This window comes from Glycine max, chromosome 9 (assembly GCF_000004515.6).
Source record: "Glycine max cultivar Williams 82 chromosome 9, Glycine_max_v4.0, whole genome shotgun sequence".
In the NCBI taxonomy this organism is placed as follows: Eukaryota; Viridiplantae; Streptophyta; class Magnoliopsida; order Fabales; family Fabaceae; genus Glycine; species Glycine max.
In genome coordinates, this window is record NC_038245.2 from 14,412,645 (window position 1) to 14,435,941 (window position 23,297).

Sequence of the window (23,297 nt, forward strand, 5' to 3'; positions counted from 1 at the left end):
ACATTTTCGTCTAATAATAATAATTTATTAACATATTGATCAAATGGAACGTCTTCTCATTTAGGTCCAAGAAAGAAATACTAACATTTTCCTTCAATAAAAAAACATTATCATTTTTGTCCAACAAAAATTGCTAACATTTAGGTCCAAAAATGGTTTCTTAATGATATTTCCATTCAATTTAGTCAACATGATCACGTTCTCAATTAATTTTTTGATAAATTCATCCTTGTGTGTCACGTAGACAACTTTATTAACGATAACGGACAATAATTAACGGTCGAATAAATTTTTCACACTTTTTATACTTTTAAAAATTAACTTTATTTTTTTTATTAAATTTATTAATAAATTACATATTTAGGAACAAAATAACTATTTATTCTAATAATAATAACAACTTATTTTGTGTTGTTTTTTCGTGGGTATTGTCGGGAGGTTACGGTCTGCTCAGGACACAAATTTGATGTCAAGAGGCACACGTGTTTGACTCGCAATCCTCAGATTCAATGTCTTAGTCTTACGTATTACCAGCTTCCCTCTTCTTGCGTCGTTCTCCTGCAATTATAAGCTTCACACGTTCCCTAAATCCGTTATCACAATATCTCGCTGCCTTTTCACGCCACTTGTGACTCTTCCATTCCCACCAGAATCACCTTCCCTATCTTTTAGCCACTGCTAAAACTTGTCCTTTTCCTTTCCCCCCGCAAAAAATAAAATAAAATAAAATCCAACACATTTAACAGATTTCACGCCACCAACGGTGTCTTCGTAACGGATATAGCATAACCTTTTGATCATTCGGTATGAAAATCCAATCTCCAACCTCGGATCCATCTTTTACATTCTTCAGATCATAGGATCTAATATTGTATGCAGTTTTGAAAGAAGAAAAAAAAAGGAGAAAATTTTGATCTTTGTGTGATTGTGCTATTAGATTAGATTTTAGTAGATTCATTGTGTCGACTAGAACCCTAATGAATTAGAATGCAATCCAAGAGTTTGAGCCTGGCTCCAGCTCTCACATTCTTTCCAGGCCTGAAACCCCCTCACAAAACCCTACTATTCCACCAAATCTGTGTTCTTGTTATCACCTTCCTTGCATATGCTTCTTTCCATGCCTCTAGGAAGCCCCCCAGCATTGTCAAGAGTGTTCTGGGGCCCACAGTGCCATCCAATGGAACTCAAGTAGTTTCTGACATGAGTTCCATTGATGCAGGGTGGCCCCCTTTCAATGGAACACGGGGCACACGCCGGCTCGGTGAGCTCGATCTTGCATTCCTTACTTCCTACTCCATTGGCATGTATTTGGCTGGCCATGTTGGAGATAGGATTGATTTGAGGTTGTTCCTTGTATTTGGGATGATGGGTAGTGGCCTTTTTACTGTACTTTTTGGGTTAGGGTATTGGTTGGATGTTCATGTGTTGGGGTTTTATGTTGGTGTTCAGATTTTTTGTGGAGTGTTTCAGTCAATTGGGTGGCCTTGTGTGGTTGCAATTGTGGGGAATTGGCTAGGGGAATCAAAGAGGGGATTGATAATGGGGGTATGGAACTCGCATACCTCAGTTGGGAATATCATTGGTTCGGTTGTGGCTTCGGGGGTTTTGGAGTTTGGCTGGGGTTGGTCATTTGTGGTGCCTGGAATCCTGATCATTTTGGTAGGGATTTTGGTGTTTTTGTTTCTTGTTGTGAACCCTGAGGATATGGGATTTGTGCATCCTGGGATGGACATCGAAATGAGTGTTGAAACGGATAGTGCAGAGAATCGGCAGAAAGTTGAATCGGAGGAAGCAAAGCTGATTGCGTCTGAAATTTCAGATTCTTCATCTGCAATTGGATTTTTGGAAGCATGGAAGTTGCCAGGAGTGGCTCCGTTTGCTTTCTGTCTCTTTTTCTCGAAGCTCGTGGCTTACACTTTTCTGTATTGGTTGCCCTTCTACATAAGGCACACAGGTAATGGTAATTATACGCAAAATTATGATATAGATAGAATTGCATTGCCTTTTACCTAGCATCAGCATTGTATTCATATCCAAAGAATTTATTACTAGTGTCTCCATCTTTCGGATAAATTGTCTCAATGTTTTGCTACTAGAAAATTGGAGTGCTTGTTTGATAAGACTGTTGTGTGATGTGTCTTTAGGCAGATATGAATTTGTGTGACGGGTATTGCATGGAGTTTTACCAGCATGTATGGTACAATTTAAAATTGGAGAATTAATTGTTTATTTTTCAATAGTTCTCTCAGCAAGCTGACAAAAAATAAGTGATTATTTCTCCATAATAAACTGAACCAGTCACGTAACCTTTATGTCATGGCAGTTTCTAATTCTATAGTGTGTAATTTTTGTTGTGTTTAAGAGAGAGGCTGTGTTAAGGCTTAGGCCTGTGTATTATGCTTGCTGTTCTACAATTCTGGTTTAATCCAGAATTTCTTTCAATAAAAATATTCAGCTTTTTTGTGCAAACTCATGTCCAACATTGACTATATATCTCTTTACATGATCTTTACTTAGCTGCAAATTTGGTTTTCATTGCAGCTGTTGCAGGTGTGCATATGTCTCACAAAACTGCTGGGTTACTTTCAACCATATTTGACATTGGGGGAGTCCTAGGTGGAATCACAGCTGGTTTCATTTCTGACCTAATAGAAGCACGGGCTATTACTTCAATTCTGTTCTTGTTTCTATCAATTCCAGCTCTTGCTTTGTATCGCATTTTTGGGAGCCTCTCCATGTTGATCAACATCATTTTAATGTTTCTGTCGGGATTTTTGGTGAATGGTCCATACTCACTTATCACAACTGCTGTGGCTGCTGATCTTGGTACACAAAGCATGAATGATCGGAATTCTCGGGCGCTGGCTACTGTTACTGCAATCATAGACGGCACTGGTTCTGTTGGAGCTGCCCTTGGTCCCCTTTTGGCAGGATATATTTCAACTAGGGGATGGAACAGTGTCTTTTTTATGCTCATTCTGTCTATTTTCTTTGCTGGTTTATTCCTGATTCGTATAGCAAGAACTGAGATAAGAGAGAAGCTTTCAGGAAAGTGATTTTAAATATTTTAGAAACACTTTTGATTATTTAGTTAGGCCCTTTATCGATGGCACCTTTTACTACACAGGAATTAGCTATTGTTGGAGAAATTGTTGAAAGGTTTCATTTAATATTTGTATCATATGCTCATTCTTTATTCACTGTTTGTAAAAAAAAGTAAACAAATGTATACGAATGTTGAGGGTGGGATAATTCAACTTCTTTTTGGTATTTTACTGTTTATATAGTCTTTAGTTGCACTTTTTTTTTTTTTTTTTATATATATGTTGGCGTTATTTACAAGGGTACACTTTCTGTGTCTACATTCGCTTCATCAGATGTTAGGAACTGGTTGATGTAATGAAAAATAGTTTCTTAAAGTCTTCTAGTCTATCATGTTTTCTCACAATGGAACACTTGATAAATGGTTTATTTGATGTAGTTTTAAGCCAAAATAAGCAAGCGAAAGAACTTGGAAAGTTTGCTTGAATAGAAGAATAATCCAGTTGCATATTGGTCTTTAAGCTCTTAACTCGGCCTCCGAAAGAGAAGTTAAGCCACAACGAGTTTGATAACATACAGCTCCTCATCATTGTTTGATAGCTTATCGTCACCCATTAAACATACATCATTTGGGGTACGAGGGATTAACATTGCTGTCTCTCAACAAAATATCAATTACCACTACCTTATGTCTCAGTAACAAACACGATTCTTGTTAAATGTTTGATCAATAATAATCAAGAACACCAATATATAGCAAAACATTTAAGGCATGTGAGGCTTTTTTTAGTCTTGTTACACCCGTGTGAAGGGACATCTGAAATGTGAAGCTTGACCCCTGTAATCAATTATTTGCATTTAAACCCTGGAAAATAAAAGTAGAATGTTACAATATGTACAAATCATGTCGTCCCAAATTACATCATTTTTCTTCTCCAATCATTTGTATTCTCACTTTCGTAATTACATTGGGAAAAAAATAATTATAATGATATAATAATTTTTAGAATTTGCTTGTTCTTTCTCCATCCTCTGAAGTCAAGGACTAGGTCAATATACACTTGATTATTTTTTTATGTGTGATGGATATGGATATCTGTAAATAATTACAGCTCCAAAAAATCAGCTATCCTGTTTATTTGCATACAAAATGCTTTATTCTTTTAACAGCCAGTTAAGATTCTGAAGTCCCTCAGCAGAAATGCTTCTTCTTACTCGTGTTCTTTCCACAACCACAGGTGGTGGAGGATCAAAGTTAAAACACACCATCACAACTGTTAAGTTATCTGTTGATCCTCTCTTGGTTGCTTCCTGTACTATTTCCTTGCAGCATTGTTTCTCATCATTGTGCTCTTGAAGCTTCCTTCTAGCAAAATCCACAGCATTTTGGCTACTAAAAACATCCCATATTCCATCACTAGCAATTATCAAGAATTCATCTTCTTTGGTCAATGTCATCAATTTAAGTTCAGGTTCAGCACTCAGTGGTCCTTCTCTATCACTCATTTCCTTCATTCCTTCAAGGTGCCAGTCTCCAAGAGCACGAGTAACACCTAACTGGCCGTTCAAGTAACCATCATCAACGAAGCCGCCTAGGGACTCAACTCGCGTCCTTTCATTGATGCAGCTTGGCCTATGATCTTTGGACATTTCTATGGCCCTTCCATGGCGGGACAGGACAGCTCGGCAATCTCCAGCATTGGCTACAAGTAAGGACCTGTACAAAAGAATGAAAAGGGCAATGTACATGAACAAAAAATAATGAGACAAAAACAGGTGCAGATGTAGTTGTGATTTTGTATGCCTGATGTGTTGCCTATGAAGGATCACCCTTATTTTGAGGAGATGCTAGGGACCAAGAGAGGAGAAATAGAAAATTGATAGAAACAAATCAAAAGAAATGAACACTTGTACTTAATGATTGAGAATAGGAGAGGTTTCTCCTCTAAAGCTTTCCCCTTTACAGAGTATTTCTCCTTTCTCGCACAAGCCATCTAATTCACAGAATGAATCCCTCTTATCTTATTGATCTAACTAATCCTTTCTAACTAACTAACTAACTAACTAATGGATATGTGGATAACTACTATTCTTCTTCTATCCTAACAGGGAAGGGGATACAAAGTAGGCGTAGAAATAAGAATAAAACAGAAAAAATAATGTTGATGTCAGGCACCTCATTTGACTTGAATGCTAATGTGCCATTTTCACAGCTACACTTATTGTATGAAAAGATAATATATCCCACAGTTCTGAAGGACAGAGAACAGTAGAGACAAGTGCTCACCTTCCAAATATAATTGCAGTTATTGCAGTTGTACCAGAAGAAACGGAAGGCTCATGAGAGTATGTTTTTAGAAATGCTGCATCTGTCTCCAAAAATGACCTTTTGACCACCTTCTCAAGGTCCAAAGGAAAGTTAACATCCTCAACAATAACTCTTGGCAGATTATCACGGACAAATTGTGCAGCACTCTTCCCTCCATGTCCATCAAATACCTGCACATTGAACCGTTTTCATTTCACATGTCAAACCTTGATTAAAGGTTGCATATCATCCTATGCAATTTTGTTTTTTTGGATCAACAAATGTTAGTTGTTAATTGTTAGTTTTTGTTAACGAGGAGAATCGTATCCACGACCTTTCTCTCCCTCCTTTCTTTTTTTACCACCAAACTGTAGAGTTTCAAGCCAAAAGATAAGATGTATGCATATAGGGAATTGAATTTTTATCACTAAGGTTTTGGTGGCTTAAATGCTAAGTGAAAGATTGCATTTTACTAGATGAACCTTAGTTGAATGGATGCATTGGAAGCTGTTTTTGTTTCAACTTTCAAGAGAGCTTATTTATTATAGTTGGTGGCAATCTTCACTATAAATAGATAAGAGAATTAGTGGAGAAACATAACACATGAAGAGAAAGAGTGTGAAAAGAGAGATTGTGAACCAAAGTCACTTTGTTGAGAGAAAAATGTCTTTGTGTGAGAGTGTTATCATTGCTTATAATCATTGAGTGGGGTACTCGGGTTTGTAGAGCGATACACTATTTGGGGTGAATTATAATCTTGTAATCATTTGTGTGATAGTGAAATATTTTTTGAGACGATTCCGTGGACATAGGCAAGAAGTGTCTAACCACATTAAATTCTTGTGCTTGTTATTATTTTTGTACGGTGTAATCTTTGTACTGTTCTCATGATCCTTGTGGGTGTGGATAATTTTATTTGAGGGAGTGTTGATTACCCAACACAAGCCAACCTTATAACTCCTCATCTTATGCAAAATGACTAAAAGATGTTTGTCCTCTTAGATCATTGATCATTGTTTACCCACATTTTGTGAAGTCAAACTTTAAAGTGGCTATACAACTATAACTAGGAAAGAGGACAATGAAAAAGATGAGAGGTCGATCTCAACATTAATAAGTGAATATAAGCTTCAAGGATTAATGGAAAGATGAAATCTAATAGCATCATATGACATTTTCTGGTCAATTGGTCATCTATAAGAAATTCCCTCTTTTAACTTAATCATCAATTAATGCAATAAACCCTTCAAGACTTGCTTGCTAGTCCAGATATAGTGATGGATCAACAATGTTCATTAATTATCCATGTATTATCACAAAAAAGCAAAATAATTGTAGAAGAATTGAAACATTAAACTGAAATTCATGGCAACAGCCAATTAGCATAATGGGGTAGGTGGCTTACACCATAAAAAGAAACAGCCTCCTCAAAAGGTACATCATAATTAAACTTCTTTGCCAAATCTCCAATGCATATGTGAGTATCCTCCATGTAAGGGCGTTCTCCAATATCAGACCACTCTCCAGACCGAAGAGCCAGAACAAAATTCATCAGATTCTGTTTCTTGTCTGCAACCACTGCGTCCTCGCATATGCTTTCTAGCTAAATGCAGCACAGAAGAAAAAGGCAATTAAGATGCTATAGCAGAAACAGTGAAGAAGTTAGGAAATTGAATCTGCTAAGCAAACTCAAGAAAGCAATAATAGGTAAAAGAAATTACTATGAGATCATACACAAAACACAATAGTATAACAGAGCCAAAATTGGGGTTGTTTTTAAAGCTTATTCCTTAAGTTTTTATTTCCATTCATCTCAAAAAAAGGTAAACTCACGGAGAACACCAACAAATTCTGTGGACAACAATCAAGTACAAAATGAATGCAACAACAAAGGAAGACAATTTAATTGCCAGCTATGCAAGCTGATTCAGTCGGCAACACAATCAATTATTTCACAAAGTAAGCTACAGTGTATCAATGCCGACTAAACTAACTAATTTCTGTCACAACTACTTCTAACCAACACCATCTAGCCTTCAAAAAATCATGTGAAGAGAAAATCCATAATTACAAAACCTCGAGATCCGATCATTGCTCATCTAGCGGGTCTAGTTCAGTTGGTTGAAAAAGGGTGTGTGAATGGTTGAAAACTCCATGACTCTATCTTCAATTCTCAGGAATAAAAAAAATCATTGCTCCAAGATTCCATCACAAGAGAAAATTGGTTGTTAGGAAAAAAGTTTATGCATTTACTGGCCAATATTTTTCTACCATCCAAACAAATATTACTAGATTAGACACACACCATATATCATAGTCATGTTTCATTTGCTAGGAAATTCTCTTCCACCAAGGAAACATTAAAATCATCGATGAAAAGCAATAGATACAAACCAATGTCAAATTCAGAAAATCCATGTCTTTACAAAAAGGACGAAAAAAGAGAGAGATGAAAAACACTTTTCAAGACATCTAAAACACAATTGAGCTTGACTAAAAGAGTTTCCACAAAACTACCACACACACCACAAAAAGAAGAACATAAGGGAGAAAATTGAGATAGAAGATCTCAGAGAGAAGCAATACTTACAGGAAAGGAATTTTGAACACTGATGTTGTTGGTTGTGTCATCATCACATGAAGTTCTGAGAGAAGATCCTTCTTTGTCCATGTGGGTCTTGAGCAAAAGGTGGCAATGTTGCAAAGGCCATGAACTGGTTGTGGTGTTATCAATCATATCTTTCTCTTGGTCCTTCACACACATGGTCTTTCTCTTGGTCCTTCACACACATGGTGGCAAAAACAATCGAGGGGTAGGAGCAGTTCTTTGTTGATGTGGAAAGTAATAGTAATAGATAGTAATAATAATAAGTGATCTTGATCTTGATGCAACTTTGTGCGTTTGTGGCTTGTGCTATAGAGAGAGAAAGAGAGAAGGAAGATATTCTTAGGATAAGTTGTGAAAAGTTGAGAACAAAGTGAAATACGCTTATAGAGTTGTTGTTTTTATTGTTTAGTGTCAGTAAGAGGGAGACGACGAAAGAGAACGTTGAGGCTAATAAACTCCAGAATTTTCTGTGGAAAGCGTGGCTTAAAATAGGGTTACATGTTTGCTGCTTTTATTATGCATCTTCGTATCAAAATAAATATTACTCACATGGTTGGAATGGAATTTTATAGAAAATAGGAAATGGTCCTTCTCTTTGCCTACCTAGCTAGGCACTAGTAGCATCACTCCCTTTTGATACAAGAAACAAAAATAAAACATTAAAAAGCATTTTATATTCTCCCACTAATATATAAAAGGTTGTTGTAATTATTATTAGAAAATAAATTATACATTTAGCGTGTAAATTAATTTTACATTATCATTTAATAATAAATTATCATATATAATAAGTTTGTTAATTTTTTTAATAAAAAAAATAATTAGGTTAATTTTATATAATCATTCAATCACAATTTAAAATATATATTAATTATGTTGACTTTTATTATAACTACTTATAATAAGTCAGACTAACAATGATTTATGATTAAGTGATCATATAAAATTAGTTTACACAGTCAATGTATGATTATTAAAATATTTTCAATAAAAAAAAATAGGTTTTACATTTAATAATATTAATTTTTATATTAATTACTTTAAATTCGTATGTTACACTAATGATGATTTATGATTGGAAAAATTGTAAATTTCAATATATAATTATGTTAAAAATCATGTCTAGTTTAAATTATAATTAGTTGATGGGGTTGGCCATAGGAGTGAGCAATCCTTTGTTGATAATAGAAGTGATGTCTCTACTGAGGACTTCAACAATATAGAAGAGTAAGGGGATCCCCTTGCCTCACTCCTCTCTTGCACTCAAAGTAACCAACAGGATGAGAAGCGTATGAATCCAAGAGTAGAAGATTGGGTGAAACCCTAAAGCCTCAAGGACTTTGAAGAGGAACCCCCAGTCAAGAGTACCAAATGCCTTTCGGGTATCAATTTTGATAGCAATGTTCCCTCCAACAGATTTTTTATTAAGCAGATTTACAGCCTCTGAAGCCGTATGTCTATGGCTATGGGTCTGAAGTTCTCCACTCTGTCGGCCCCTGGAAATTTGGGAATCAATATGACCACATTCGAGTTTAAAGAAGGAACACATCAAAAGGAATGGAGTCCCAATAAGTCTGATAAAAATGCCTCCAAAGTCGTTAGGACCAAAAAGTGTGCTTGACTTCTATCATGGAAGGGAGAGTAGTGAGAGACTCGTTATCTTCCGGGGAAACTAAAGTTGAGATGGCGTCCTGAATAAGATTGACATCAATACAATTGTTATTAGAAGCAAAAAGGTCAGAATAGTAATTCAAAAAGCATTGATCAATGAGCACCCCCCTGTCTAAATGAAGAAAGGAGATGTACTGCGTTTTTTATCTGATGGTTGCCACTCTATGGAATGAACTGGTGTTCTTGTCCCCGTCAGTTTGTCATTGGATTATGGACTTTTCTTTCCAAAAGAAATCTTGAGTGATCAAGGGTTGTTGCAACTCTGATTGAGAAAGATCATTAGATGGCCCACGTCTGTCCAATTGATCTTGAATATGCTTCAGGTTATCCAAAGCCTTGTCCACATTGACATGAATGTTACCAAATTCATTTTTGTTCCATATTTTGAGATTTGTCTCCAGACTCTTCAGCTTTTGCAAAAAAAAACAAACAAAAATCTACATCGAGCAACCAGTATGGGTGGTTTGGGTGCTAGCTCAAGCCAAATCTTGAGGAACTTAAAGAAACTAAGAAAGAAGCAAAAGAGGATTGATAGTGTTGCAGCTAGAGGAACAGAGGGTAATGGTCTAATCTAGAACGAGGCAAGGTGCAACAACTAATCGAGTCCCAAAAAGAAAGAAAGTCTTTATTACATATGGCCCTATCCAGTCGTAGGACAATAGAAAATTGCCCTTTTCTTCCGTTTAACCAAGTGGAAAAAGCTCCACTTGTAGGAATATGCGTCAAGGAGCAGGAATCTATCCACACTCTAAATTCATTGCAAGAACTTTAAGAAGGGAGGAGGCCACTCATTTTTTGAGACCCCAAAACAACGTTGAAGTCTCCTATGTAACACCCTCCAAAACGAGACATATGCCAAGAAGCTAACTCTTCCCACAACTCTCTGCGAATAGATTGGGAGGTGGAGGCATAAACTGTAGCCAAGTGCAACAATTGTTGATTATCTGTATCAGAGCTAGCAACAAATTTCTTGGAGCAATGGATGATATCAATGGATAGATAACCTTTCATGATGAGGGTTCATGTTTTTCCTACCCCAGTTCAGGTTCTTGTGCTAGGAGGCACTTGAGGAGATGCTTCTTTCTTCTACTTCCTGAGCTTTTTCTTCTTTGGTTTGGATATAACTTCTTGAAAGTTATCAGCCAACTCAATCTTCACTTCTTGCATTTCATCCAGGTGGAGATTATGATCCTCTTCAGCCATGTCAGCCCACGAAGAGGATATACTTGTCATATCATGTTGGATTATGTCCAGTTTACTAGCCTCTGATGAGTTATTCGTTTATACAACATAGTCATTAGTGTCACCTTCATTACCCGAAGAGTTGTCCCTATTATTAGTGGCAACCTCTATAAGGTCGATGTCTTGATTTTGAGGCTGCACATTCATGATTCACACGCTTCTCATGTCCTTCACCGAAGCAAAATTAAATTTGAAGTACCCCTTTCTTAATGGCGTCGACCGCCACTGGCTGATATTCTTCTTCTAGAATCTTGATAGAAATCGAATCCCCTTTTACACTTTGGCGTGGCCCTCCTCGACGGGTCCAAGGAAGGACCAGAGGCATATGGCCACAACTTCCATGAGAGAGGGCTAATGAGGATGGGTGCAGGACGTGACACCTACCCTATTCGGGTGGAACCCTAGCAGTGGAGGAACCTAGTAGAGACAAAGACTTTTTCCACTTTTTTGGTCAACTGAGATTCGAATCTATCACTTCATACATACTACTTCAATACTCTCCCACTAGGCTAATTCTAGTAGTTCAAAACATAGAGTACTGTTTCTTTGAATACTTTTTTAATCACATGCGGGACTTCTTTTATTTTGTCTTCTTGATTATTCGTATTAGAACAAATGTTATTTTCAAAATTTAAAATCTTCATCGGCGGTTGAGATTTTTCATGAAATTAAGGGAAATAATAGTACTTTGATGTGTTTTGTGTAAGTATTTTGGATTTTGGATATATATATATATATATATATATATATATATATATATATATATATATATATATATATATATATATATATATATATAATAGTATTTACTATTCTAATGATAAGAATATAGAAATTCTTGTTTTTTTTAAAAAAAAATTCATTTTTATTTTCTCTTAGTCTTTTCCATTTTTCTTTTTTTAATTAGTATGCGTGATAGACTTTCCTGAGAATATGTGTCCCCTTTTGTTTTGTGACATGTTCTTTATACAGAGTTGCTGTAGGAGAAAATTTATAATTATGCATATATGTTTTAGGGAGAGATTTTTTTCCTACATTTATTTATCTTATTTATTATTATATTTTAATCAATTTAATTATTTTTTATAATACCTCAAATGAATATGTTAGATTTAAAATTCAATTAAACCAAAATAAAAAGAAATAGAATATAAGTAAAATTGAGGATTTGACTCAAATTAATTATGGATTTTCTTAAATAGGAAGTCAAATATTTTTATTTTAAAATGAAAAGACCAACCATGCTGACTAAGTAAAACAGAGGACAAAAATTGTATTTAAGTTTTAGCTTTATTTTATATTTCTTAAAATAACTTCTACTGATTTTTAATTATAATTATTCAATTCTCTACAATAATTATATTAGGCTATCTTTTATTTAAATTCAATTTAATAATTACATGGATAACTAAGAAAGTATTAACATAATCTAATGAATGCGTCAGCAACACATATTATGGTTATCTGTTAAATTTTTTTAATTTTTTTTACTGGATGTTTATATGATCTTGTTCCTCCATTTGTCTTCACTGAATTTAAATTATTAATGCTTTTATGGAATATAATCTGCCTAAAGTTTTTTTTTCCAGAGAATTATCAATTATTTAGTTCTACTTACAATTAGTCCTACTTTATATAGCCTCTGCCAATGATTCCCATTCGAAATTATTACAATACAATTATCAACTTTTCAAAATATAACAAACAAGTTAAAGGTAAGTCCACGATTAAAAATAAATAAATATGAAAACAGTCTAATCCTTTATTTATACAATAGAATGTTTCCAACGTGATAAATAAGAATATAATTGACAAGTTAAAATTTAATTATGGTAGCAATCACCGATTATATGGGAATTGTATAATGTATTGACACTTATAATTTGTGATATCGGAAATCTCTATAAGATTAGCCCATTGACCAAGTTATTCGTACGTAAACAAATAATTTGTTTTAAGTTGTAGTAGGTGTACCTGGCACGCATTGTAGAGGTCCAACTCGAAGGAAGCCAGCAAAGAACTTCAATAATTTCAGGCATTCACACTTTTCATAATAATATTATTATATGAAAACATATTATAAACCGATAATATAAAATTTTTTATATCATCATTTAATTATAAATTTATTATAAACTTATCATATATGATAAATTTATTAATTTTTAAGATATTTATTTAAAGTCTTATCAATAATAAATTATAATTGGATGAGTATATGAAATTATTTTATATTAAATATATAATCATTAAACTTTTATTATATACTTTAATCAAACACTTGTTGTATACTAAACACAACTACAAATTAGGTGGGTGGGAGAAACTTCAATAAACTTTCCATAAAAAATTCAAACTTGTGATCAGCATTATCCACAACTGGAGCAACCGTCGGTGGTGGGGGTATATGATAGTTGCAATTCCTAAGGAGTAATAAGGTGATTTTTTGTCTTAATAATAGACCTTGATTAATCCAAAATTTAGTTCGAAAATAATTAAAGTATGGATAAAAATTATTTCCACCAATCACAACAAGATAATTTAAGAAGTCATTACTAGTTTGCGTTTTGAGTTATTTTAACACAAGTTCATTTTGTAATAAAAATGATTTTAAAAATATAATTCTAAAATTATTTAAATGTTTTTCACATGTTTAAGATAAAAACTTAAAAAAAAAACTTAAAGAGTTGCATAATAACAGATTTTTTTTAAAAAAATTAAACAAATGGAGGTACAAATATTAAAATGAGAGACCTTACCAGAGGTGCACCAAGAGGCCATTCTAGGGCCACTAAAATCTTTTAAGTGTAAAAGTTCTTAAGGAATTTTCTAGACTATCAATTATAGGAAAAACAAGATCTTGAAATCTATGATTCTCACAAAACAATCTATAAACAATAGATAATGGTGCGTACCTTTCTCCGTAGGAACTTCTCTCGTGCATTTTGATTTTCTTGAAAAATGAGAGAAATAAGATTTCACATTTTTCTGGTCAGGAAGAGGACCTTATTTCACGTAAGTGGTTATTAACCCCCTTTTATAACCACTATTACTTTGATCCACTAGCAGTTAACTTAACTTCTCTTAAGCCCAATTATAATTTAACTCTTAATCGTTAATTATTTATTTATTAGTCCCTACATAAGTCAGATGCCTCTCACATGAAACATTAATTCTAACATTAAGTGTTAAATTCAAACTTTATGCATGAAAATAAAAAACATGATTAGAAGGAATTAAAAATTATCCATCAAGTTTTCCAGCAAAAGTTAATTGTTAACGAAGCTACCTAATTAATACTTAATACTGATAATATGATAAAAAAAATCATGTTATGCCTTATTTCAAACTTTTGATACTTAACTTTTGTTGAAGGCTTGTCAATGCAACAATAATTGAATAATGGGCTTGTAATCTTTTGAGTCCTAGCTAAAAAAAATCTGTGTCCTTAAATTTTTTAAAATTTTTATTCGTAGACTCTGAACCTTTTTTAGTGAATGTCTTTTACTTTTTTTTTTCTTTCCTTAATTTTAGTCTCTTAAGGACTAAAAATAAAGAAGAATAAAGTTAAGAGATTAAAATCAATAAATATAAAAAGTTTAATAACTAAAAACAAAAATTCTATAAAGTTTAGGAACTAACATATATAGTCAACCCTTAAACAATGCAATGGAAGATAGTTATATTTAATAGATTGTTTTAAGGATATAATTAATAGATTTTAAATAATAAATTTCATATACGTTTGATAAAAAAATCTTAAATATTTTTTAAATAAAATCTTATCTTTGTTTTTTTGAGTGAGAAAGTATAAAGGAAAAACAATAAAACCAAGACTAAGACCTCACATAAGAGTGTCCCGTAAAATCAGCAAAAATAATCAGAGACAAGAGAAAGACCTCACATAAGAGTGTCCCGTAAAATCAGCAAAATAACCAGAGAAAAGAGAAATTAGACATTGGTGCATGATAGTCAAAATGTTGCTGGGAGGAGGATCCCTCTTTAGCCAGCCAATCTGCCATCTTGTTTCCTTCCTTATAAAGATTATTAAAACTTAGATCCCACTGCAAGTTTCTGAAATTCTGAATATTCAAGATCAAGGGATGATAAAGATGAAACGAATTTACATCCCAAAGAATGAGTTCAATAGCTAACTGTGAATCAGATTTGCAAATGATGATCTTTTTAAAGCCTTGCTGCCATGCAATTTGCAAACCATTGTAAATGCCAAACAATTCCACATGAAGCGACGTAGTGTAACCACAAGAACCATAGTAACCCGTAATCCAAGCTCCACGATCGTCACGCAAATAAAATCTTATTAACTTCTATATTAGAAATTAAAGTATTTTCAATATTTATTTTTTTGCTTTTTGAATGAGCATTTCATACAATACTTTCACAACTTGTCAAAACAACTTGGCCCGTAATATTGACACTGCTTTTTTTCATTTTCCCACCTAACTTTTATTTGTAATTTTTTGACAAAAATATCATTAATGAAAATTAATTTTTGTTGTGTATATTGACAAATTATTGTCAAAATACTCTATAAAAATTTATTTTGTGTATCTTAATATGATTTTGTCAAGATATGTTGTTCTAGAAGAAATAGTGGAGGTGTGAAAACTCACATGAAAAACAGGAGAAGGCAATGGAAGATAAGGAAGAATAATGCTCGTAGAAGAAAAAGTGAGAACATGAGAAGGTGAGATTGAGGGGTGCTTGGAGAGTGGGGAGAGGAGAGGAGGTGTGAAGAAAGGGGTAAAAGAAGAATTTCATATAAAAAAACAAAAAAAAATTGAGTGTGGGAAGATGAGAAAGGGGTGTACGCAGTATAATGGGCCAAATTTTTTCTCTCAATCATCTCATTACCTTTCTTTTATCTTTACTGATGTCTTATTTTAAGAATTTGTGGTATAGAAGCCTCTTACTAGAAAATAGACATTTTAATTATGTTGACACCTCTCCTCTTAGCAATCTTAGATTTAATACCATTGTATTATTAAAAATAAAATAAAATAAATTAAAAATATTTGAGAAAGATTTACACTAATGGGTCATGAGACATCACACAAGTGAACTTGACACCACATTTTATTCAAAAATTTTACGACTTAGGTTTATGGATTATGTTTAAACAATTTTGACTAGTCTAACAAATGAAATTGTGCATTCAGTCTAAAGGGAAATTTGACTTAATCTGTAGCTGGTAATCCAACATTAGAGATAAATGACTTAAAATTGAATTTAGTGCAGATTTTAACATCGGTTATTTTAAAACCAATGTTGTAAGTTCTTAACGACATCGGTTTTAAAAATAACCGATGTTAAAATTTGAATTTAGTGTGATTTTAACATCGGTTTTTTTTAAAGCCGATGTCGTTAAGCACTTACAACATCGATTTTAAAATAACCGATGTTAATATAAACTCTTTTTCTTTAATTATTTATATATTTTTATAAAAAATCATATATTGAGTTATTAATTATATTTTAATTTAAAAAATATAATAATTAATAAAAAACAACAAATTCAAAAGGTAAGCATTTAAAAATTAAACTAATTTATATATATTTTTTTAAAAATCATATATTGAGTTATTAATTATATTTTAATTTAAAAAAATATAATAATTAATAAAAAAAATAAAAAATTCAAAAGGTAAGAATTTAAAAATTAAACTAAATTTTTAAAATAAATTCTGTAATTTTAATTTTATTATTTCATGATTATCATTTAAATATAGCACATTTATATTAATTATTGCATATTAGTTCATTTGAAAATTTAAAAAAAATGTTTTTAGTAGTAGAGGTAAACTTTTATAGAATTTTTATAGAATGTTGGTAAAAACAATTATATCGTCAAAAAATTAAAATTTATTATTAATATATTTTATTTAATTATTATAAAAATAAATTTTTTATCATATATTTATATTTTTTATTGATGTAAATATGTTTTGATTTTAATTTTAATATGCATAAATAATTATTAAGATTATTTATTAAATATTTTTATTTTATAGAAAAATATAAAATTTGTAACTTAGTTATAATATTTTATTTATTTAAATAATTTATTTCAAAGAAAAAAAATAAATTTTCCATAAAAACATTTTCACTCAATTATAAGTATAACAAGACAAACTTAAGAACAATTGTTCCAAACTAAAAAATATTTATTTATTATAAATTTTAGTTTATATAAAAATAAATATCTATCTTATGTACTACATATATTTAGATTATTTATTAATTTATTAATATAATATACTAATCTTAATATTACATATTGTAGCATTAAAATTAACATATATATTAAAATACATGATAATAAATACTCACGCTTACAACATCTTAACAAGTAATTAAATGCATCATGCATTAATTGTTGCACTGAAATTATACATATTTGTGAATTTTATATATTATGTTACTTGTAATAGTTTTTTAATGAAGTAAAGCAATTTTTTTAGATCCACAAATGCTAATTTTTTATTAACGAAAAATTTGAACACACCACATGTCAATCTTATGTCACTTTGAAGTAATTATCCCTTTCAAGTAAATGAATTAGTAGTATTAAATATTCATTTTCACTATTATATAAAAAAACATTTATTAAATTCAGTACACGTCAGAAAATTAAACATTTATAATGATTTGTAAAAAATGAACAGAAAGCAGAACATGTTCCTCGCACCATATTCATCTAACATTTATAACGATTTTTTTTGTTTAAGATATTTCAGTAAAAATAATTTAAAAAAAAATAAAGACTTAGCAAGTTTTGTTCGTTCCCCTGTAATACCATTTCCGTCCATAATCAATTCAATTCAGGGTTTTAGGTTAAACCTCCTTCTCCTCTTATTCCCCTCTTAAAAATAAAATTCCTCTTATTCCCCTCTTCCCCTCCTCTCCACGCACAACATCCCTTACAAAGCAGCCTTTCTCTTGCTTTCTCGCTCTAACTTTCTTCGAGCTATGTTTGCGAGAGAAATCTTCGAGTTGAGAGTGAAAGGTGCCAAGCTGCTCCTTCATCAAATTAGTTTTGATCTTTGCGACATTTTGACCCAGCAAACGGAATTGATCTCTTGCAGCAGTGTGCGTCTCCAACCCTCCAATTCCTGGTCTTCTTCTCATCTCCCTTTACGCTTCACCGAATCTTTGTTCCAATTTTTGTGGTTTTTCTGCTAATTGGGTTCAGCGTAGTGCCTTTGTTGATCAAATTTAAAAGAAAGGGGCTTTTTTTTTGGAGAACTGAAATTATGGTAAATATGATATTTGAGTTAATTATTTTAAAAGTTTGAGCAAATAGTAAAATTCTGTTCCGAGTGATAACTTAGTTGCTAAATGTAAAAAAAATAAAATCTTACAATTTCACATTTTTTCTCTCAAGAACTTTCCAAGTCAAGGGACTGTCAAGTAGTTCTCACAAAATGTTTCAATTAATATTATTTTTTTCTTGTGGCCTCACCAAAACGGATCATTGAATCTGGTGATTCTAGAGTTTAGTGTTAGCACGAACCAACTTCAAACCCTTGGAGCTAGGCATATCAAACTTTTTCTAATTTTTTTTTCATTTATTATGACTTAAATCCACAACTTATACTACTAAGTGTATAAAATAGTTGAAAAATTTTTCAACTTAAACCAAAAAATTTGATTTCCGAATTTTAGAATGTACATAACTGCATAAAGAGAGTTTTGTCACTGGTGATCTTATCCCATTTGAATTGAACATAATTATCTCCAATAAATGATACATGTTGTTTTGATAAAAAAATTCAAAACTTCTAGTTCTAGTCAAGCTTACTCACCTCAAAGTCACTTGTGTTAGTTACGACAAGTGTGCTAGCTTAAAGTAGATATTATATATTATTATCATATACATGTTGATTACTACATTATTTTGGCAATGATAAATACTAGCATCCAAAAACTACTGGTTAAAGCTTTGATACTGTTTCGAGTTGTTGGGATGCAAAACTGGGATCAAAATGTTGATAAGAGCCAAGCATATTAGATACATGCCTTAATATCTTTATGGTTCCAAAGTCTATATGTCAGACAAAATATATGTCTTTCCCTTTTTTATACTTAACTAGCTAAAATTCTCCTAGAAAATGCATTATATATATATATATATATATATATATATATATATATAATGATTTGAGCTGCATAAGTGAAGAATAATTTCATAAATAATTTGGACATTTTTCTTTTGAATTAATCCGAGAGTAATAAAAAATAAAATAAAAATGGTGTGAATGACCAAGCTTGTAAAGTCAGAGGAAAAACTTTTCATTTGAATCACTTATGAATGCAGATGTCTTACTTTTCAATTTCATTTAATTGCACTTAATTAACTTCTGTTTATACCTTTACCATTTTGCAAAGGTTTAATCCATTGACATAATTATAAATTGTACCAAACTACTAATATAAGATAGTATGAAACTATGAAGGTCATCATATCTCTAATTTATTTATTTATTTAAATAAAACAAGTAAGAAGAATAATGGAAGGCTATCATCGGATGGGAATGGTAGATTACTTCACTTATCCCATTTTCCCCCTTTCTCTCTATATAGCATGATGCAATCCTCCCTAGGAAGGGACCAATCACTAGAACCATGAGCAAGAGGCTCCAAGAAGATTGGGCTAGAGCTGCTGAAGAAGGCCCTAGGGTTCTCATGAACCATAGGGTAGATTTCTGAGCCCATGGGCCAAGGTTGGGTCCAATTATCTTTGTACATATTAGACTAGGATGTCATTATATTTGGTCCTTATATTTAGGGCTCCATATTGTAGGTAGGGTACCCTAGAAATATAGGATTTTTCAGCCCTTGTATTTTTGGGCACCTAGACTAGTTTTTGTATTAGGGGTAGTTTTGTAATTTCACATGCACTAAGTGGATATTTGATGTGTGTGGTTGGAAATAAATTTAATTGAATTGGTAGAAGTCCAATCCAATTAAATTTTAGAGGGCGAGGTGAGTATTTGCTTACTACACCCCATTGCCACATCATATAGTCACACTTTGTGCATGTCCTTCATGCTTTTCATGCCTCATGACACCTAAGCACACTTAGTGGAGAATCTTGGAATTGATCTTGGATTAGTGGGCTGAACCATAACTAAAATTCACTAATCATAATTAGTGAAATTTTGGCTCCAAAGTTTGGCTCCACAAATTCAATTTCAAATTCAAGTGAAATTTGAATTTCCCTCCAATTTTGTGTGACACTTAGGCTATAAATAGAGGTCATGTGTGTGCATTTTTTTCAACTTTGATCATTTGAATATTAACTTCAGATTTCAGAGCTCTTTTTGAGCACAAAATTTTGTGCTCTTCTCTCCCTTTCCCTTCATTCATCTCCTTCTTCCTCCAAGCTCTTATCCATGGCCTCCTATGGTGGTGAGCTTCTTCTAGACTCATCTTCTCCTTGAAGTGGCGTCTCCTCTCTCTCTTCCTTCTCCATTCCGCTGCCATTTATCTTCCAAGAAGCAAAGGAATCCATTGATGAAGAAGATCCTAGGCCTACAAGCTCCAATGGAGCTTGCATCATGTGGTATCAAGAGCATCTTCATCTAGGTGATGTTCTTTTGCTTCCTCTATCTTTTTGTTCGGTGAATTCTCTTTAATTCCTTGTTCTTCATCTTATTCTCCATGTATATCCTCCATTGTCTTGTGGTTTGGTGCTGTTTAGAGTAGATTCAAAAAATAAATAAACCGATTAAATCTTAGATCTACACTTGTTCTTGCATTTCTATGGTTCAAATTTTGTAGATCTACTCTTGAATCATGTTTTTGTGTTGATTTTAGGTTCTATCATTTTTCATTCATAATATTCTTGTGCTGAACCTTAGATCTAAATTTTCTTCCAAAATATTGATTAGAAAAAAAAAATACAAAAATCTAAGTGTAAATCACTTAATCCATGTTGTCTTAGAGTCATGTTTAGTCATAGTAATTGTCACATTATGTTCTAAGTTTGTGTTGAATTTTTATTTTGTTGATTGAATTCTTGATACATTTGTTCATGTATTCTTGTCACTCTTAGCCTATCTTTTGAATTTTGATTCTAATTCATGCATGTTATTTAGTTCATAACATGTTCTAAATCAATTCCTAGAAGTAGTCTTGTTGTTGAACTCTTTTTTTTTTTGTTTTCTAAGTTTCCTACATGATGCCTATGATGAAGTTGAGTTGTCGTGCTGAGTTGTGGCTGGATTTGTGAATCAAAATAAGTCTTAAGCTCTCTTGAATTGTGTTATTCAATATAATTGAGCATAAGCAAACAAAAATTGTAACTATCCAAGCCTTAAGCAACATAAACACTACTCTTGATTTCTAGGTTGAAATCGCTGGTGCTGGCAGCTTGAACATACGAACTTGTATAAATTACTGGGAATTGGCCACTACGTTTTTTGAGCTGAAAGTTTTACTGAAATTTCTAGACATCTGGACCAAAATTATAAAAAAAGAAGCAAGCGATTTGGATTAAAGGAAAAAATAAGAAAAATCACATAAGTTGGCAGATAAATCAGTGTCCAGAAAAACAAAAGTGAAAGGAAAGTGTGCTTGTTGTTTTCGCTCAAAATTTGTTCTATAATTGGTGCCTATTTTATACCAATCCTAGTTCTGAAATTTAAATTGAAAATTATTGTGAAAACAAGTGCCAAAACTATAGGTTTCTTGAGTCTTTTTTTTTAGTTTTTCTACTCTACTCTAGAGCCATTCTAGGTTTCTCTTTGAGTCCTAGCTTGCTTTTTTGTGCTTTTCATTGCTTTAATTGTTGAATAATCCTTGAAAATTTGTCTTGTTAAAACTCTATTGGTTTAGCTTTCATTTCATTTTTTTTTGTCTTTGGTTATTGCTTGTCTCTTTGTTTCCTTGGTTGTGAGTTGCCATATAGGGAATTGGAAAGGAGGATTGGTGCCATATCTTGAAGAATTTGAGTCAAGAAGAAAGGGGCCAAGCACCTTAAGAGCTATTGGACTAAGAAGCACTCCAAATTGAGTGAAACACTAAAGAGAGAATAGCCACCACAATTGAGGACTTTTTTTTTCTTTGTAATTTTGTAATTGGCAATTTGCTTTGCTTTCAAATTTTGTAACAAAAAGGCCTTTCATTGGAAGTAAGTTGGGAGCCTCCGCTAGGTCACCCTACTTTCATTTGTGTGTAATAATTTTAGGTAATTTTCCCATAGGATAGTGAGTGTTTTGTTGGGAACCTTAAATGAGGTCATCCAAACACTCTAGGATCCGCCTAGTTTGCATTTCTTGCACTTTAATTTCTTGCTTACTTTCATAGCTTATTTCTTTTACCCTCCATTGTCAAACCACCTAGATAGCTTGCCTTTTACCAATTAGTTTTTACCTTATCTTTCACACCTCTTTTAGTGTTTATTTTGGCTAGTTTCAACCATAGTTTCTTTTACCTTTTGTTTTCAAACCCCCAACAAGAAAGAACCATAACTTAGGAACCAACACGAGTCTTCATTCTTCATCTAGTGTTAATGGTGAGTGTTCTACTCCTAAGGACCCCTTGTATAAGATATTAGATGAGTTGAGATCCCTTAAGTTGTGGAAAGAAAAACAAGAGAGAAAAGAAAAAGGTAAAAAAAGAGTGGAAGAAATAAGTCAAGATGGAAGAGAGAAAATAAGAGAGGAAGAAAGAAGAAAAAGAATGAAAGAAATGAAAAGAGAAAAACATGTCTCCTATAGTAGTCATGACTCTTACAAGAGTTTAAGTGAAGAACTTAGCGACTATTATAGAGGGTGTCATAGTTCACATACTAAACATCACTCCCAAATAAGAGAAAAGGATAGAAGGCCTCAAGAGGTTAACATTAGCCTCCCATATTTCCACGGAAAAGATAATGTTGAGGCCTACTTAGATTGGGAAATGAAGGTTGAACAACTCTTTGCTTGCCATCATATTAGCGAAGAGAGAAAGGTTCCATTGGCTACCCTTAGCTTTCAAGGGTATGCCCTCTATTGGTGGACTTCCCTTGTTAAAGAACGAAGGATTCATGGGGATCCTCCAGTAGAGTATTGGAATGATCTTAAGAGTGCCCTTAGGAAAAGGCACATTCCCTCCTACTATGAAAGGGAGCTTATGGACAAGCTCCAAAGGCTTAGACAAGGGAGTATGAGTGTTGAAGAATATAGACAACAAATGGAACTACTCCTTTTAAGAGCTGGACTTAGGGAGGAGGAAAGAACAAGCATAGCTAGGTTCCTTAGTGGGCTCAATATGGAAGTGAGGGACAAGGTTGAACTCCTTCCATATAGGGACCTAGATGAGCTAGTCCAACTTTGTATAAGAGTGGAGCAACAACTTAAAAGAAAGCCTTCTTCAAAATCTTATGGCTCTCACTCTTATCCAAGGAAGGACCAAGCCCAT

General features: G+C 32.7%; 2 protein-coding genes across 3 annotated transcripts; one reads left to right on the forward strand and one right to left on the reverse strand.

Annotated features, from left to right (window-relative positions):
* The first annotated feature begins 493 nt into the window (after positions 1-493).
* Positions 494-3,270, forward strand: LOC100804097 (putative glycerol-3-phosphate transporter 5). The gene is made up of 2 exons (XM_003533833.5): positions 494-1,954; positions 2,542-3,270. The coding sequence occupies exons 1-2, from the start codon at positions 988-990 to the stop codon at positions 3,054-3,056; spliced, it is 1,482 nt and encodes a 493-aa protein (XP_003533881.1). The 5' UTR covers positions 494-987; the 3' UTR covers positions 3,057-3,270.
* A 611-nt stretch (positions 3,271-3,881) lies between these two features.
* On the reverse strand, positions 3,882-8,489 carry LOC121172626 (probable protein phosphatase 2C 27). 2 transcript variants are annotated; one of them, XM_041005435.1, is made up of 4 exons: positions 7,941-8,489; positions 6,756-6,953; positions 5,330-5,541; positions 3,882-4,759 (listed from the first exon to the last, which is right to left on the reverse strand). In XM_041005435.1, the coding sequence occupies exons 1-4, from the start codon at positions 8,112-8,114 to the stop codon at positions 4,198-4,200; spliced, it is 1,146 nt and encodes a 381-aa protein (XP_040861369.1). In that variant the 5' UTR covers positions 8,115-8,489; the 3' UTR covers positions 3,882-4,197. The 2 variants fall into 2 exon arrangements, with proteins under 2 accessions (XP_040861369.1, XP_040861370.1); XM_041005436.1 differs by having other exon boundaries at positions 6,756-6,949; positions 7,941-8,077.
* Between the last annotated feature and the right edge of the window lie 14,808 nt (positions 8,490-23,297).